This window comes from Asterias amurensis, chromosome 4 (assembly GCF_032118995.1).
Source record: "Asterias amurensis chromosome 4, ASM3211899v1".
In the NCBI taxonomy this organism is placed as follows: domain Eukaryota; kingdom Metazoa; phylum Echinodermata; class Asteroidea; order Forcipulatida; family Asteriidae; genus Asterias; species Asterias amurensis.
Window position 1 is genome coordinate 1,605,605 of NC_092651.1, and position 19,206 is coordinate 1,624,810.

The 19,206-nt window shown below is 41.1% G+C and overlaps 2 protein-coding genes across 2 annotated transcripts; one reads left to right on the forward strand and one right to left on the reverse strand.

Moving 5' to 3' along the window:
• Nucleotides 1-2,074: 2,074 nt before the first annotated feature.
• Nucleotides 2,075-13,557, reverse strand: LOC139935746 (alpha-N-acetylgalactosaminidase-like). Its single transcript, XM_071930312.1, has 8 exons — nt 13,414-13,557; nt 11,606-11,787; nt 10,735-10,909; nt 9,964-10,141; nt 7,692-7,771; nt 6,750-6,911; nt 5,763-5,960; nt 2,075-4,445 (listed from the first exon to the last, which is right to left on the reverse strand). The coding sequence occupies exons 2-8, from the start codon at nt 11,767-11,769 to the stop codon at nt 4,155-4,157; spliced, it is 1,248 nt and encodes a 415-aa protein (XP_071786413.1). The 5' UTR covers nt 11,770-11,787; nt 13,414-13,557; the 3' UTR covers nt 2,075-4,154.
• Nucleotides 13,558-14,762: 1,205 nt separating this feature from the next.
• LOC139936281 (neuropeptides capa receptor-like) lies at nt 14,763-18,483 on the forward strand. The gene has a single exon (XM_071931072.1). The coding sequence runs from the start codon at nt 15,030-15,032 to the stop codon at nt 16,251-16,253; it is 1,224 nt and encodes a 407-aa protein (XP_071787173.1). The 5' UTR covers nt 14,763-15,029; the 3' UTR covers nt 16,254-18,483.
• The last annotated feature ends 723 nt before the right edge of the window (nt 18,484-19,206 follow it).

A 19,206-nucleotide genomic window follows, 5' to 3' on the forward strand; every position in this document is an offset into this window, starting at 1 on the left:
TTTGTGCTATGGTACGTTCACACACAGCCGGGGAAATATCGTGTCGGCAACGGATTTGGCGGGCAAAAGCCGCACATGCGCGGCTGAACAGCGTTTTACGCGTATGGATATTCTCAAAAGTTAAAAGACGACACCTTGTTGAACATGCGCACCACCACCATCCAGGGCATGCCATCAATAACACACGTACGCGCGTATGTAAATGTGCGCACGAACGACTGTACACTCGATAAAAAAACAGTCCGCTGTCTCTTCTGCGCGGATGCGCGCGCGTAAAAAAACAAAAAAATGCTAGCCAGAAATTTAATTTTGCGAACGCACGCAATAATTCATTTCGCATCATTCTCCCTTCCATCGAAGTTCAGTGTTTGAGAATTGAGTAACTGCAAAAGGCAACCAGACCGACTGACGTATAAATAGTGCTGAAGCTGCTCATTTCGGTAAATACTTAAAAACTATCCTTTTTAAACAGCAATTTAATGAATAAAATTTGACATGACATTGACATCAGGCATGCCAGTCGGCATGGTAACGGTCAGATCGGGTTCTACTTTTTCTGTGTAGGCTTAGCCTCTAGGCCTAGTTTGATTTCTAATAAACAAATGTTCAAAATAAACTTGGCAAATATAATTAATTATAATGGGTGATTTCAGTCTTTAGTGATTTCACAGACACCCCCTCAACATATACGTTTCAGGGGGAGACTGAGATTTATAAGATAGAGTGATTTCTTTCCTCATTTCTCAGTTTCCATGGTTTTTACCTCTGCTGTTTTAAAAAGTGTTAGGCCCCTACTGTTTTAGTCATTTTTTTTAGTGTTAAAAATATTAGTGTTATCCAGATTCTATTCATCTGCTGATCATGCTGATTGCACTTGACTTGTAATGCAGGCCTAAAATTTCAGCTTTGACTCTTTGTCATTTGATATTGATAAGTGATAGGGCAAACAAAACCATTTTTGATTTTGCAAAGGGAAAGGGCACTTTCACTCAGTTTCATTTAAAAATTAAAAGTCTACGTATGAACTAGAAATAAGCTAGGCCCCTACCTAGAGTAGCAGTACAGTAGGCCTAGCAATCATGCCTAAGTATTAAATTGAGAAAATTTTGAATTATTATGGGCACCAACTAACACTGACCAGCTGACAGGCATGACAGGCGAGGCATGACCAGATCAGCAGATAGGCAAGCCGCAAGGCCAACCTGGCCAACCGCAAACCAAACCAAAGTCAAATAGAGTCTAAAAACTTTAACTAACTAAGTACAAAGTAGGCCTAACAAGAATTAAGACTAGACCCAGTCTGGGCTGCTGGGGCGCTGTACTCCTTTTTTTCAAATTTTGTCATCTTGTACGACCGAATGACAAATTTCAAAAAAGGGATTAGGGGCCTACAGCGCCCCAGCCCAGTCATGTCAGTTCTGGGTCAAATTAACATGATTAAGACAATAAATGGGGCAAAAAAGGTAATTTATATTCACATATTTCTGCATTTTATCTATTTTTCTATCCAGGAGAAGTATCAACATGGGTGACAGACCAGGAGATATCTCAGAAGTTACTACGTTCAACAAGGGCAAACTGAAGAGTGTGGAAACAAAAGAAAAGAATCCACTTCCAACCAAAGAATGTAAGCCATCATCATATCCATAATAATCACGAATCACATTGACCATTGTGCTTAATTAAAAAAAAATTAATGTTGCCAAATGCCATCCTCCAGTGTAAACTTTTTTCAAATTCCAAATCAAAATCATGTACTTTGTAATTGTAGGCTATGTCGACTGAGTATGTCACGTGTGCAGACAAATGTTATTAAAATATTAAATATGCATGAGCTCCCCCACAAAATGAATAAATAAATTGATTATAACAAAATAGTATTATAACTCATGATTTTTATTTATTTCTTGTTTTCTTCCAGCAATTGATCAAGAGAAAAAAGCATAGCATGGCAATCTCCACCAAGTTCTGTTCTTAATATTCCTTTCTACGATTAATAAGCATTTCTACGAGTTGTTTTGTCAACTAAAGTTAAACAAAATAATGAGCTTCAAACTGGTCTAAATAGATAATAGTCTTTGAACAGTGGTGGGGGGGGGGGGTCTACCATCCTTTGTACTTTAGCTAGCCTGTTATTAGCATATTCTGCTAAGCAAATGAATGCAAGTACAATTTAATAGTCGAAACTAAACTATCTAGCCAAAACACATTCAGTAATTTGGACTACCACAAGTACAGAACTGCTGAAATTCACCAAGTCATCAATGCGAGAGAATGGACAAATTCAGTAACTTTCATTGGACATGCGCCGCCCAAGAGCTACCATCACACAGGAGAACTACTGTGCTGAGCTTTACCTTGAGCCACTACACCAGCAGCAATGAAGACTTTTAGGGTCACAACTCTATCTTACCTAAAATTCACCCCTCCCCCTCTACCTCTCCCTGATTACATTTCATAAACATTAATGCTTGAAACGCAAATCACCTCTAACTGGCAGTTTTTATAGATTACTTTGTAGTTCATTCAGTGATTGGTGATCATTTACACCCTACTGTGATTTGGTTATTTAAGAACCACCTTTTGTTTTCAAATCAACCATCACTTGTTTAATTTCTTAAATTTAATGTGAGATTAAATGATTCAGTTTAAATTGTTGACAATTTATGACACGTTTGTTTTGCTTGAATTTTTTACTGAGTACTTTACTGTATCTCCTGACTGTTACTTTACTGAAAATATTTCTTGAAACAAAAACAATAGGACAAATATAATCCGCAAGAAATCAAGTTACAGCAAACAAAAGTATAACGTCCAGCAGTTTTAGGACTTCTTGTGATTTACTTAACAAAGACTAGCCTAATCTACATGGTTGTAAGACTCTTCCTCTTTGCTGTAGTAGAACAATTAAAAAGTGAAAGACCCCCAGGTACTTCCTATGTATTTACGTTAATCATGCAGAAAACTTGCATGGCAACTGCACTAGCTAGGTGTTATTTATTTTCACTCTTTTGTGGAAAAGGTGGCATCTGACATAGTCAGTCAATAGATTTTAAATAAAGTTTCAGATAATCATCGTTGAATGAATATAACATAAAAATAATATTTCAGGAACATGACTCGCACCCAAATGACAAAAAATGCAATCTCTTGCAATAGACCTTATGCACATGACGTCATTTCAGTAGGGCGCCCTCACCTAGAGGTCAAAAGGAGGTTGTTCATTGGCCAATCCTGTGCACCGCGCCTAAAAAATCTGTGCGTTTCGATTGTTTCGTCACCGTTTTTTCACTAAGATGGCCGCTGGATGACGTAAATGCATAAGGTCTATGCCAGAGTGAAAGGCACAATAGACTGTATTGAATATGACGTCACGCGGCTCAAATGTCTGACCTACAAGATGGCGTCTGTCTGGTGTGTGTGCGTGCATGTGCCACAGAAATCAAACCGGGAATGTTGCGTGCTGCGTGCCTCGATGATGTACGCATTTGGACGCGCATACGGTTCGCCCTACAAGATGGCGACTTTTCATAGCAAAAAGGGGTTATTCAATAAGGTCTATTGCAGGCTGAAAAGCTAGTGTGTCACAATTAATTTGGTATTAAAGTATCATTATTAATTTAAAGATCAACTGTCACAGTAGTAGTGCAATTCCCATGCACCAAGCCACCCGACTCCCCTAACTACCATTCCACTGAACATCATCACTGTAAGAGTTATAAAAGTTGTGAAATGTACCCAAATCATTAAAGCCATGGTTCTGAAAAGCTTGATCGGTTCGATTATTGAGCATTACCTATTGACCATTCACATAACAACGGTAATTTTGGCACATTTGATTTGTGACTTTGGCTCATTGTTATTCGTGTAGCCAAGTTCAGCAACATGTAATCATTGCAAATGTGGTATCATTTTAAAGAGGAACAGTTCAGCTTTGCATTGATATATACCATATACAAAGAGAGTATTAAATAATAACAAATATACTGGAATGAAAAAAGTTTACTTACTTTTTGTGAGCAGTTTATAAAAAATAATTAAAGTACTACATATAACTAACTTTTAGTGACTATAAGAGAACACATAAACAACTAGTCTTCAGAAAACAATGTCTGGAAAGTCTTTGAATATTTCAGATTTTGTTTAATTTTTGTTCATTTCCCTTCCTTCCACAGAGATGCATTTTGTTTATTGTTTGTTGGTGTAGCCTTAATCATCACTACTCCATTAGGATTAACACTAACCTCCAATTTATCATTTTGTTTAAAGTTTCCAATGTCTTTGTGCTTGAACAAGTCTCGTACTGAGTAAAGTGGTGAGTCAGTGATCTTAAGATCCTTCATGGTTGTTGAGAAGTTGTGAGGCATATCCGTAGCTCGACTGAAAATCACAGCTGCATATGATCCATTTTCCATCTCTTTAGTCCACACCTCAAAGTAGGAATTCTGAATGTAAAGAGGATACATAATTGATCACAGCAACAGTTCACCACTCCTTGTAAACACAAATGATTCCTTGGACTGAGAACAAAGTGTTACACTTGACAACTCGTTGCTTTTCACGTGTGATGTTTGATTGCGTGGCCGAGTGGTTAAGAGCACTGGACTCCAGCTCAGGTATTTCTGCTTAGCAGAGTGTCGGTTCGAGTCCTGCTTTTAACACTTGTGTCCTTAAGCAAGACACCTAACCATCATTGCCAGTAGGTACATGTGTTGTGTAGTTACAAAAAAGAACACAGATTCACCCCGGTGTTCCTAGTTTGAGCGCAGCATATTGGACCACAACACCTTGTATACCATTACAATTACATAACGCCATGTCAATGAATAGGTTTAATACTTCAGAACATAGCTCCACAATACCTTGCAGAAAACAATTAATGTTGAAGCACCTTGAGCATCACTGAGTGACAGAGATAAGTGCTATATAAGAAGCCACTGTTATTTTTACTATTATCTTCAAGTACGCGCTAATCCTCCAATCAGATTGGCAGAATGGAGTGGTGATAAAAACCTATATTGCACGGCTAATATCACTACCATGCGTCTTGTGTGTTCTATGTCACGCGCCAAGTTTGCTTGAAGATAAATACGTTATCACACGCGCGCTCGTGGAAATACGGAAAATATAGCGCGTCTGCGTTCCATATCCAACGAGGCCGGGGACGCAGAAGCGCTATATTTTTCCGTATTCAACTCGCGCTTGTGTAATAACTTATATTATAATTGATTTGAAACCAACATAATTGTTCTTCTGCTTATGGCTTTGCACATAATGCACTACATTTCTTACCCCACTAGAGAGCCTACACAGCTTGCTTCAGGTTTTTCCCCACAAAAAAAAACACCAGGGGTGGATATCACAAAGAGTTCTTGAGTTGGGAGTTACTGGTTCTAACTTAGGACTAGCCTTCAGTTTTTAACATCTCCTAGGACTAGTCAACTCTTTGTGAAGGCGACCCCATCATCAAGATACAATAGGGACTTTTCGTTTTGGACGACGGATGGTTCTGCGACGGTTGTTCAGCTAAACGTTGTCGTTTTCAGAACAACAAAGATTCATCCCAAGTACTGTCGTAAAAATTGAGGGACGACCGTCCTCAAAGCCGACGCATGCGCAGATGACGCCAAATGTCATCTTTACCATCGCAGAACCATCCGTCGTCGAAAACAAAAAGTCCCTAATAATACAAATCAACACACAGAAAATATCATGTTGTACAGTATGAGTTATTTTATTAGAAAAGTCAGCAAATGTCTTACCTTGTAGATTCTCTTGCCCATCTTGCCCAGCTTGTCCTGATTGACAGCTACGACTTCCAAGTTGAGTAAAATCTCCTTCATTTTGGGATCAATATCTCGTAGGTCATTGGACATAAACAACTGGGATGTCATGACTGACCAAAGAGCCATTTGAGACTGGGCTTGCTCATAGCTCAGGGTGAAATCGCCAATAATCAGCTAGAGGAAGAAAAAGATGTTCATCATCAACCAGGTTAGTGAAACCTTTGCTTTCAAAATCATTAGTAATCATGACGACTAGAGCAAGCTATTCGAAACGTTGAGACCAACTCAAGAACCGACTCTGTGGTAGTGCAGTTAATTACGATCCTATAAGCTAAAGTACAGTAGTCTCAGCCAATTTGATATACCTTCCGCCCGGGTAGTAGCTATAAAGCAGGACAGTTCTTTTCAGAAATAAGATACCTCCCGAACACCAGAGCTCAGCCATGACACGCACTCATCACAGAATTGTAAAGCACAACATCTGAATTAGTAACAAAGTGTGCACCTTTTCTCTGTATCAGTAATTGACAACATTTGTTCTTCCATGTGCAAAGTTGTTTCTTTAACCCCATTAGCCTTTTTGAGGTATGGTGGAAACTAAAGAAGTACACTATTTGGTTTGGGTGTACATCGACAAATTTACCCATACCTAATAGCGTCATATGAGTGTGTCCACCATATCTCAAAATGGCTTAAGGAGCCAAGTACATTCTCCACCTCTAGGAAAACTGGGGCCTTTCTCAATCCTTGGCTTAGGCTCTGGCTCCAGCTTAGGCTCTGCGCATTGCATACTTAGTAGAAACGCAGCTCGACCTGCATTTTGGAGCAGTGCATATTGCACACGAGGTTTGAACATAAGCCGAAGTTTGAGAAAGGCCCCTAGATTTTAACTTTTGTTTGTCTAAAATGTTGTTTCCATGAATTACATATTGTACACTTAAGATGAAGTCTGTTGTCACTTACAAAGTCTGCATCATTGTATCTCCCTGGTCCAGACGCATTAGCCAAGATGTCTTGCATTGATGCAAACCAATCAAGAATGAAAAGCACTTTGTCCCAGGAATCCTGCATATCTTCAAAATCTCGTACCGAGTTACAATATTCTCCAATTTCAGTGAAGTTTGGCTGAGCAAATAAGATCAAATGATAAAGAGTTACTTACATCAACAAAACTGTTTCAAAAAAGTATATTACATGCATTTGTAATAGTAATAATAATAACATGTTTTTATATAGCGCTTTTCACACCAGAAGGGTGCCTCAAAGCGCTTTCAACATGATTACATCTGTTCACTGAGCCTTAATTCATTCCTTAAACCATTTCAGCTACTTGGGGAGTGCACAGGCCATGTACAACAAGTATGCGCTACTAAGCTAAATCAATCACAAGAATAATCTGCCCTCACATGTACCTATTTACCACTGGGTGGAGAGAAGCAATTACAGTTGAGCGTCTTGCTCAGGGACACAAGTTTCATGACCGAAATGCACACCCACACTCTGCTGAAGAATACAGGTTTTCTTTATAATCTTGGGGACACCTAATCACAGATGTTATCACACTTACTAAAGACCTTTTCACACTGTATCACTTATCCCTGTGAAACACAGCCCACTTTAACAGTGTCTCTGCCTAGGTCCGTATTCAATTGGGTCCAAGAATACCAAAGGAAGTTACTGTTCACCCCTACTCCAGAGCAAGGGGGTGTCGTGGCTGAGCAGTTAAGAGCACCGAACTCAAGCGCTGGTTTATCTGATCAGCAGAGTGTGGGTTCAAGTCCCAGTTGTGACACTTGTGTTCTGAAGCAAGACACTTAACCCTTGCGTTGTCCTTCAGATGGGAGGTTTAAAAGCAGTATTGAAGATTCATTGAAAAATATATCTACAAAGAAAAAAATAACTTACATTGAGTTCATGTGCCCATTCACATGAAAACACAATAGGTCGATGGGTCTCAATGAGGGCACGGGACATATTGATGAAACCTGAATAAGAAAATAGTCAACAGAAAGTATTATATACCTCATATATAGATTCCTCTAATCTGATTGGTTAAAAGGGAGTCATTGCAATAGCTATGCCCCTATGTCTATCAAGATGACGCCAAAGTTAACTGTGCCCAGGGCATAGCAGTCGACAATACCTGCCCTGAAAATAACGAAACAGTAAAGAAAATTTGACTGATATAAGGGCCACAGTTAGAATTATAGGCCCAGGGTGATGTCAAAACCAATAGAAGGCTTTCCTGATTGAGGTGGAGAGTGCATTCCAGGTGTGTGGAACAAAATTGGAGAATGTGCGACTTGAAACCAACTAATAAGAAGCTTGATTGAGTTGGGTTCCATGACGCGAGTAGTGTCGGATGCTGAGCGTAGACTTGAGCGACCAGGCCGATGGAGAGACAGGCAAGAGGATAGCCAGGTGCTGTGCATTTACACACAGACACCAATATCTTGAAGGTTATCCTCCAAGATCTTGAATGGTCATACTTTTGGGCACGACAGACAAGTTTAGCAGCCCAGTTTTGTAGCCGCTGCAGTCATTGTATGTCTGTTGAGTTTGACCCAAACAGCAGGGTATTACCATAGTAAAGCTTAGTAAGAATCAGAACACGGGACAACAAGATGGCAAGTGTCCTTATCAAGGAATCTTCTGATTCTAGAGATATTGCGCATCTGGTAGTTGGGACTTTTACACAGGCATGTTACTTGAGCATTCATACTCAAGGAAGTGTCAAACACAATACCGAGATTGCGCACACTCTCATCAGAGGGCTGGATGCTCTTGGTACCAATACAGAGAGTCACTGCAGGCAGGAGGTGCTTAAGGTGATCAGAGATTACCACAAGGAACTCTGTCTTCTCGTTGAGCTTCTCGTTGAGCCTGTTGACAATCATCCAAGACATGATCTCATCAATGCATGTCGACATCTGTGAGAGTGCAGATATCATGGAATTGTGGTTGCCGAGGTCGAAAGAAGAATACAGTGTATATCATCTCCGTAGATGTGAAACTGTAAGTTATTTTCCTGCAAGGTATGTGGGACTACATTTGAATTATGAGCCTACTCCTTTTACATAGCACCATGTAATGGTTGACAGGGTGGTGACGGCGTAATATGCAGCAAATCGAACCAGGAGACTTGGGGCGAGCTACTTCTCTTTTTTGATAAGGGCACCGGGTTCTTTTATGTGCAATAAACAACACACGGGACCACTTTACGTCCCATCCGAAGGACGACGCATCATGGTGAAGTGTCTTGCTTAAGGACAGAGGTGTCACGACTGGGATTGGAACTCACACTCTGCTGATCAGAAACACCAGAGTTTGAATCTGGTGCCCTTAAGTATTCGGCCATGACACACCACAGCCATAGACACCCAAAGTCGATATGGGGCTTGTCATTGGGCACTAGGGGCCTTCTTCATTGGTTAAATACAGGGTCAGTTCTTTAGCAGTTGTAAAAACTTGGAAAAAACTTCTTCATCAATGAACTGGGAATACACTGCAAGTCCCGACACCTGTGAATGCAGAGAGCGGCAGACAATGGGTCATCTCCTTACTTGCCCCGTGCTTCCATCACCAACTACTACTGATGACCAAGCCAATGGTACTGACACTGCCCTTCAGTGTGCCAACTACTGGAGGGATAGCATTTGAGCAGCGCCAGTAGTGTAATTGTGCACTCCTGTGTTGGCTAAAATCTTTGTTTGTGTCACCACTTTGGCAGTCCCGACACCTGTGAATGCAGAGAGCGGCAGACAATGGGTCATCTCCTTACCTGCCCCGTACTTCCATCACCAACTACTACTGATGACCTAGCTAAGGCTCTGGACACTGCCCTTCAGTTTGCCAACTACTAGAGGGATAGCATTTGAGCAGCGCCTTGTGTTGGCTTACCTTGGTTTATGTCGCCACTTTGGCAGTTGCGTTTTACTTTGTTGTTAAAAAGGCCGCCAAGGTAAGAAGATGGATGTAACAACGCAAGGTAGCCTCCAGCAGAATACCAAATAAAAATGCTTTTACAAAAGGACTTTTGTTAACAACAGAGTAAAACACAACTGCAAAGATGGTGACAAAGATAAGCCAACACAAGAGGGCGCGATAACAACTACTGGCGCAGCATGGACAACAAGAAGAAGAATACACAATTTTGACATAGAAAAATACACTATACCTTCACCAAACAGCGTCTTTCCAAGATTATAGCAGGAATCCATCTTGACAAGGTCTATACCCCACTCTGCATACGTCTTAGCATCATCTTCAATATGACCCCATATGCCAGGATATCCCGCACAGGTTTTCAGACCCATAGACTGGTATAAACCAAACTTCAACCCTTTAGAATGAATCTGTGAATACAAACAATTATTGGAAAGGTTATTCCTATTGCCTATGTTGTCTGGCAGGCAACTGCATTTAAAAACCCAGAGCTACCAGCTCATCAAACCATTCTGTGGGAGCCAAATCAGGGAACAGGCAGAAGGGAGACGGAGGCGAGCCACATTCATAAACACTTTGCGGTGGGATATTGGCCTTAGTGACACAGGGGAGATGAGGGCCCTAATGCTAGACAGGAAAGAGTGGAGGGCTACGACTAAGGCCCAGGTTGGTGTAGGATAGAATATGCCCTCGCATCATCATCATCATCATTACCTATTTCACTTTACACTTTTCACTGCACGACACAAGGTGGTTTGATCATGTGGAGAAAACCGGGTTAAGAGGTGTGCTATGGGTGGGCCAAAACCCGTTGGCCGACAGCGCAAGAACTGCTTGAAAGTCAATACAAGGGACCCGACGGACAGGACCAAGTGGAGGAGAGCCATAGGGAGTAGGCAGGCCAACCCAGAACAGACTGGACAACAGCCTTCAAACTGACATGATGATGATGATGATGATGATGAACACAAGGTTACATAAATTACTGATTACATGATCTTACATAATCAGCAAGAGCCTTTAAGCCATTTGGGAATCTGAGTGGGTCTGGCTGCAGACGACCCTGTGCATCTCTTGCTTTAGACATCCAGCAGTCATCCATGTTGATAAACTCATACCCAGCCTGTTTAAAACCTCCATGCGCTAATGCATCCGCCATTTCTCTGTACAACACCTCACTGCAGATAAATTACACTCATGGTTAGTTTCAACAAAGTGAACTTCATAAACCAAATCAAGTGTAATATTGATGAAGTCTGTTTGTAGCAATGTTGGACAAGATTTTACAAGGACTTTGGATACTTCACAAACATTGTTGTCTTTTCACACAAGGTACATCTCGTAAAAGTTGTCAACCTTTCTACAATTTAGCAAGGGACCTTGGCTAGTTTGCGCTCATGTGAAATGGGCTTTAGTTTTTTAGAATTAGGGGTTTGACTACACAAGTGATGTACCCTGTCCGTCTTGATTTGTCCCCTGGATGATTACATTGTTCACCAGCCTGCAATTTGAGTATTGTGATATTTATGCAGGCCCGATGCTTCTCGAGGGCATTGAAGGCGATTATTTGCCTCCATGCCCCCCTGATAATTGCCTTGGTGCCCTTGAAATGCTCCAGTAAAAATTTACAATATCATTACATAGGTGCCCTTTACCAAGGAGAAATTGCCTTGATGCCCTTGCCCTTTCAAAAACGAACCATACAGGCCTGTAGCCGATTTCACGAAACTTTACGCAACTGCGTAAGTCCACTTGCGCAATGTTTATGAAGCAACTTGCACCTTTAAAATTGCGCAAGTGGGCTTACGCAAATGCGTAAGGTGTTGTGAAATCGGCTGCTGGATGTGTCCTTTATGTTCATTAGTTTTTCTTACCTGATGCAATTCTTAGGATCATTTTCACAGTCTATGTTACAGCGGAACCTCTCCCATGAATTCCAGCCCATGGGTGGAGTCCTGGCTAAACCATTGTCTAATCCTTCTACAAGACTTAAAGATGACAAAGTGAAGAACAGTGCGGCAGACTTTGCCAAGTCCATGTTGACAAGCTTAAATTCCTGAATGAAAAAAATTAAGCGTTAATGTTATGACATTTCTTCAACAGGGGTACACCCAAAGAGTTGAAATTTGCTTGCATCTGGGGCCTTGAATAAATTACTTACAAATGTAATACATAAAATGATCAAAGCAGGCCTGTGTCTGTATGTAAGCTACTGCTGTACATGGAAATGACCTCTTACCAAGTTATACTGACCCCCCTCCCCCATCCCACAAGACTTTAGAGTAGCCTTGCTCAAGGCAGTCGAATTATTCACTCCGAAAAAAGACCGCCGTTGTATAAAACCCACCCGTATTCACTCTGCGTAACATGGGCACGACACGGTGCCCCGTACACTATCCACATGCGGAGGCCGTCAGGCCGACAGCCTTGTAGGGTCTGTGTTGAAGCCACTGACCTCATTACTATAATAAGCGAAGAGTTCCCACGGTCAGCTCATTACCATAATGCCCGCGAAAGACGAGACATGTTTACATCACACACCACCACTACGGACGCATGATAGGGTCCAAAGGTCGTGAAAAGGGAAGTGCGTGATTGGACGCCAAATGAATAATTCATTTGCCTCACATCCTGTGTTGTCTGATAGGTCTGACGAACGATATACATATTCATGGGCTGCATACTAGCATATCCGAGAGCCCCCCAATTTCGTCCACTAGTGGAATTTTTTCAATACAACACATTAAACCCGGAAGATACAGACCCGACAAGGCTGTCGGCCTGACGGCCTCCGCATGCGGTTAGTGGTACGAGTGCAATGACTTGTGTGCACAGTATTCGTACGATCTGACAGTGTGTATACGGGTGGGTCATGCGGTGTGATCGCACGCACCATGAACAGGGTATACGGGTGGGTTCACAGCGGCGTCTTTTCGGAGCGAATAATGCGACTGCCTTGAGCAAGGCTAACTTTAGAGTAGCCCAGGACCAGGTTGGACTCCTCTGCTGCTGAGAGTTGCGAACGGAAAAGTTTCCGTATGGTGCCACCACTTTTTCATTCGATATGATATGAAATAATATAGTATCGTATTTACCTCAATGAGTTACTGTTATCACTTTTTGTAAAAATGAGTGAAAAAGTGGTGGCGCCATACGGAAAGTTATCCCTATGACTAGATACACCCAACATCAAGCAAGCCTGAATTTTTTAGACATCGATTCCCTGCCTGCATCAGTGCATGCCCGCTGACACTGCCATGACATAACATGGCAAGTTTTCAATAGCCCACCCAACAAGACAACAAAGTAAGTAAGTAACTGACTCACTGCGCATCCTGACCCTGACCACGTACGTACCCCAGCGACAACCTAGTTGAAATTGGGACTGTTGCATTCATTGCCATATTATTGGCATTGGCTTACAAATCAGTTGATTATTTTAATTGCAATGGATGCAAACACACTCGAAGTTGAATCAACCATACATTCAACAATGCATATTTTGACCGAGGACCATCATTATCATTTATATCAACCGTGACCGTACTCGCTACTTCTGGCCACTTACTTACATCGCAATATAGTAACACTGGAGCAGTAGGCCTAGCTAGTGTGCCATTCAATCAATCGACTATACATATGAATATGTAAGAGGAAGTTGGCCATAAGAAATTATACCTACCCTCAGATCATAGAGCAAGAAGTGATGTCCTCCATTCAGTTACTTTTTAGTTGTTTATTTTCTTCCTGCTGCACCATGCATGTGGATCAGTTTGTTCCCTAGGACGCAGATGGACAACACGCCCATGCATGCCAAGTAACCTCTACTGTCCTATGAAAAAAGAAAATTGAAAAAGGGGGGGCGGGGGGGGGGGTCGCACACCTCCAAAAAGTCACCACTAATTATGTGTAGCGCCCTCTCTAGTTCAAATAAACACAGGGACTGGGGCGGGGCCCTTATCTGTATGGGGGGGGGGCCCATTATGCAGTTCCGCATGGTTCCACTATTTAAATAATCCTTGAACCGAGCAAAGGGGAAGTAGGCAAAGATCGATGCATGAGTGAAAATAGTCACTCTCAACAGAGAACGGTCATCTTGTTATGTATTAGTGGTTTTGTATGACTTTTTTTATTTTTTGTTAATACACAATACAAGCAGTGTACATTTGCAAGGTGTTTCCGCCATCAAACGAAGCCCGGAGACACTCGAGAGAGATTCGTCCCCCAACACCCCGCCCCCCGGAGAGTGCCCTCTTTTGAATCCTCCTCTGTCTATGGGGGAAAGAATCTCCGGCGGACGGAATTCCCTTAGACACACCGGAGACATTAATAAAGCCGATCAATGTTTGAGAAACAAAATTTTGCTTTTGATGTTCTCTGAGATGGTTGGTAATAACTGCCTTACCTTTGGCGCTCGTAATCTCAGTTTCATAAAGCTCTAAAGGGAGGTGATCGCAAATACCGCTCCATGATTGGCCGACTGACAGGTTATGCAAACCAATGAATGATTAATTTGCCGGATGCAGACGTACGCAGCAAACGTAATGTATGGAGGGAGACATACGGGTGGATTATAAATAAAGCTTGATGATCACCCGTGAAATCATGCTCAGAATACCATGAGGGTGTCCACCATCGTGTAATCATGTTTCTGCCTAAACCAAACCGCCATAAGTAAATCTAGATATATTATCCTGTGGAGAAGAATTTGACTCCGAGTGCCAGACATTCAGCTCAACTTTTGGATCTCATATTACACAAGGCAACCTGTGTAAACCATCAATATCGCCTTTATGTGACAATATTCACACACACACACACAACAAGTGTACGAGACAATCAGCATATCTCATCAAATCTGAACAATTGAATTATAATCAACAGAACATCATCGACTGGTTTACTCAATAAGTCAGTGTGTGTGCTCGGTCACGTGGGCTCCAAGAATCAATGAAATGCACCGAGTGATGAGGCCCAGATTTACAGCGTGCTGGAGATAATACATCTTCCAGGAAATTCAGTTTGGGATATTTGACGCTTAAATTGAAGAGGTTGTCTAAGTTCCAGAAACTATTTAGCTAAAACAATCTGTTGCAGCTAGGGGAACGAAACTTTGAAGTTAAGGGGCCTATGACATTTTTCACATCCGAATAATGAGCCGATTTTGTTTAACTCTCGCTCTATATGACTGAGATAAAGGTGTGAAGGAGAACAGAGCAGTGAATTGTTTTGCAAGGACACCCCAGTCACACACAATCAGAGTTTTTCTTCTTCTGCTAACCTTCGCCTCAAAGTGCAATGAATGTCTCTTCGATGTCGTTTGGCAAGTCAGAGTACAATGAGTACAGCAGCTTAGATGAACCTCTCGATCAATGTGATCTCCCAATGAACTTCTCAGAATCGGAGACGAAAATATACGAGTATGCGGAAACCGACAGAGTGATAAATGGAGTGCTATTACCCGTGATATTAGGACTTGGTATCTTGAGTAACTTTGCATTTCTCTATGTGGTATACTGTGTAAAGCGAATGCGAACATCAACGAACTATTGCCTGACCAACTTAGCCATAGCTGATGTGCTTTTCCTTCTGGGATCTGTTGGGAGTAAGATATGGAAGTATTCCCAAAGCCCAATTTCCATTGATGACAGTTCCCTGGGTAGGGCAGGGTGTATCATTATTTATCTCATCAGTGATACAGCATTCTTGTTCTCCTTGGCTGACATCACTTTGGTATCATTCCAGAAGTTCTATGCGGTATGTTCAGCTCATCGAGCCCTCGGTGACTCCCGTCGACGTGTGTTTGTCCGCCTTCTGGCTGCATCATGGATCTTGGCTTTCTGTATTGCCCTAACATTCATCCCTTGTACCATGGATTATGTGGTCATTTGCTCAAGCTGGCCTTCCAAGATGCCATACCAGAACTGGCCCAATGAATTTGCCTACTGTGGACCAGTTAAGGAATGGACTATCATCTATGGAGCTGGTGCCCAGGCAATACCGTTCATCCTTATTTTCCCAATCAATGTCTATCTCTACTGCCGCATCATATCTGGTATCACCCAAGTTATCGAAGACACAAGTGTCACAGGTAGGAGGAGAATAAATATACGTCAGCGCAACCAAATAGCTGTGATGCTAATCGTTAATGGGGTAGTGTTCTTCATATGTTTAGCCCCTTTTGAAATTATGAGTTTATTTTATATGATTGGATTCATACGAGAGCGTTTTATCCTGCATGAGGATACCCGTAATAGCCTTATATCTGCAGCCAGGATTATGTCTTACATAAATGCTGCTATTAATCCTTTCGTATATACCTGCATGAGTACTCAATACCGTGATGCATTCCGCCAGACATTTGGATTACAACGATGTGACCAGCCAGGTTCGGCCACAGAACAGGAGTCCATTTTTAAACATTTACGCCGGCTTTCTTACAATATTACTGCTTCAACGTCAGCAGGTGGAGGCTTACGTCTATACCATGGTGTGCATGCACGTTCAAGGACAGACAGTTAGGCAAAGGGACTAGTCGCCATTTACATGACCAAATAACCGACACAAAAGGTATGGAATGAAGGTTTATAAAACAATAAACTTTAAAAGCAGAAGAAAACTTTCTCCAGAAGACGATCAGAGCACACTGACCGAAACGTCGAGCACCGAGTAATAACCTGCTCTTCTCAGAGCCACCACTTAGCCCTGTGGTCTTACACTTTCGTATTGTACTACAGAGGAAGGGTCATATAGGGCTAAGCCACCACTACACTCACAGACAGATTTTACATGGTCACCTCAAGCCTAAACTTTCAACACTTAATTAATAAGAACAGCCTATCAAACTGAAAAATAACGAAATAAAAGTTGTTTATAAACTGTATACTTGAATTGTTACCAAGGTCTATCTGCTTGAAAGGTACCTGAAGTGCGTTTTCGAAATGCATTTAAAATAATTATTCATTATTGTTACTATACTTTATTGCGTAACCATTGTCTTTGAGTCATCTTAGATTACCGTATCCCATAGAGACTAGACTTGATGACAAGTCGTTAGGCGCTGCCTATTTGTCTGCCTTTCATGCAACAGTCACAGTGCGATGTTACACATGCAACAGTCGTAGGTAGCGCGAGGCAGCTCTAACTATTGCGACTGACCCACACACACATACTGGGATCGAGGGTGTGTGTATCGTCCCCGTAGCTACGCCGCGCTGTAACTACACACTGCGCTTAAAAATTACCGTCTTGACATCAAGACTACATAGAGACTTGCGCCTTATTACCTATGACAATAACACTGTATGTAATTGAGACCGGAGCCAAAGTCCATTACAATCAACTAATGGAAAATGTAATGAGCTGTATAAACACAAAACCCTCATCAACAAAGTGACACAATCCGCCTTTGTATTAAATTTGTAAAGTGTAACAATTGGTTAATTAGATCTTAATACTGGGCAATATGCTTGCATATAATTGATTTAACTGAATATAATAGAGGCATATATTCATCTCATCTAAACCAACACTGAGAAGTACAAAATATGTATTTCATTCCTTGCTGTCAAAAAACAAGTTCCATATTATGGTTATTAATATTATTCTATCTCACAGTCTTCTTAAAATAATAAAAACAAACTTACCAACGTCATTACAAAAGTGTCTACAATCTCACTAATTCGCCTTTTATAGAGTGAAGCATTTTCTACCGTATAACTAAAGCGAACTCCCCTAAACATTTTATTTAATTATATAAAATACTCCCAATCTTGCAGCTAAATTTGAATAATATGTTAGTTTCACCACAGTACAACAGACAGGTTAAGGACAACCGATAATTATTATAAGGTTCACAAAATGAATGGTTGCTTCCTGGATATGGAGTTGGAATTAGAAACTGCCCTTCGCTGAGAACAATTACATACTTAATGCAACTAAAGTGTACAGGCAAGAAATACTGAACGACAGGTGCACTTAAAGAGTCCATTTTTACTGGTAGGACCTAATTGACATTGCATATTTGTGACATAAAAAAAGTGAAACAGTGCTGTACAGAACTTGCAGTAAACGATCAATCAATCATTATATTCGAAGGGCCCCGTAAATATTATTCCAAAAAACCCAATGGATGTACGTGCGTTGACGAGCAAGCTGATGATCCCAGCATATGGGGAGAAGATAGGGGGGGGGGGGGGGGGGGCTGCCCCATAGACGGCTAGCCCCCTCTGCAATGTCATATAAGGCATACACCGTATTTTCCCCAGACAAAACCCAATTCGATTTTCCCATAAATCGCTCATTTGTTCTGGCTCAATTTGTTTATTCCCTTCTCGCTATGATTAATATTGTGTGCCGTGTGCCTGTGGGTTGTTGTTATGCCTGCATGCTGTGATTTGACCAAAAATAACACCGTCGCTGCGTACGGCCAAATCAACAAATTCAGACCTTGCAGATAAATAGCATATTTAACGGTGGTTAATTGTTTTCATATTCATCACAATCAACAAATAATTATTATACCTTCTAAATACATGTAATAACTTTTATGAGTCCACTTTTAACGGGTCATGGATAACGAAGATTAAAGGTTGTTATATCACGTCAAACCATGGTCAACAGGTGAAGTAAATTCATTTTTGCTGGCAGGAAATCATATTTTGTTTGTTTGAACATGGAGGAAGAAATTGAACGACAGTGTACAAGATGACCACACCATCATAAGTGTACAGTGGCTTAGCAACACCCACCAACTCGGATACATCAATAATTGATGTTTCCGAGTTGGTGGGTGTTATACTAAAGTCACTGGACACTTATGATATACCATACCCCTTTGCTTTGGTTTATTTCATGCGGCATTTTGTAACCATTAGTTTAGAAGTTTTCGAGAGTCTATTTGTTTGGTAAAATTTATGTTTTTCATTGCTAGACTGCACAATTTTTTCTCTCCATCTTATTATGTGAATTATCTGCATCATAGAACAAGTTTACCTATTAAATGATATTTTTTGTTGTACACTTTCCTTATGATCAACATGGTGCATTAAATGATTTGTGCATCTTGCGTATGTAAATTTATTCCAATTGTTCACGTCATGAATAATTCATAGTCAACAAAATACATTTCCGGGAGACCTCAGTAGACTGCTTGACTATCATTTCATGCATGGCAGCTTAAATGGATATTGCCGAATTATATATCAATGCAGAATCAAATGATGAATAACATAATGCAAGCTCACTGGCAGGCTGTGATTAGGGCATGGGGCCCAATCTGTCTTAGAAATTTTGCCTGAGGGTAGAACTTAATAAGACGCATTGATCAGGACAATGTTGCAGAAACCACGAACGTACATCATTCAACAAGATCATTTGCAATAACAAGCTAGCGCATCTGTTCATTTTTCTTTAAAAGGAACATTACAATTTTTGTTGCTGCCATGTCTCGTAAGCACTTAATGTAATCCACTAT

Excerpts from the sequence above, each read along its gene's own strand:
- LOC139935746 (XM_071930312.1), bottom strand. The coding sequence starts at position 11,769 with ATGGACTTGGCAAAGTCTGCCGCACTGTTCTTCACTTTGTCATCTTTA. Across the intron at positions 10,142-10,734 it reads TAAAGGCTCTTGCTGATTAT|ATTCATTCTAAAGGGTTGAA; the intron begins GTAAGATCATGT and ends TTGTATTCACAG. Across the intron at positions 6,912-7,691 it reads AATGGGCACATGAACTCAAT|CCAAACTTCACTGAAATTGG; the intron begins GTAAGTTATTTT and ends TTATTTGCTCAG.
- LOC139936281 (XM_071931072.1), top strand. The coding sequence starts at position 15,030 with ATGAATGTCTCTTCGATGTCGTTTGGCAAGTCAGAGTACAATGAGTAC.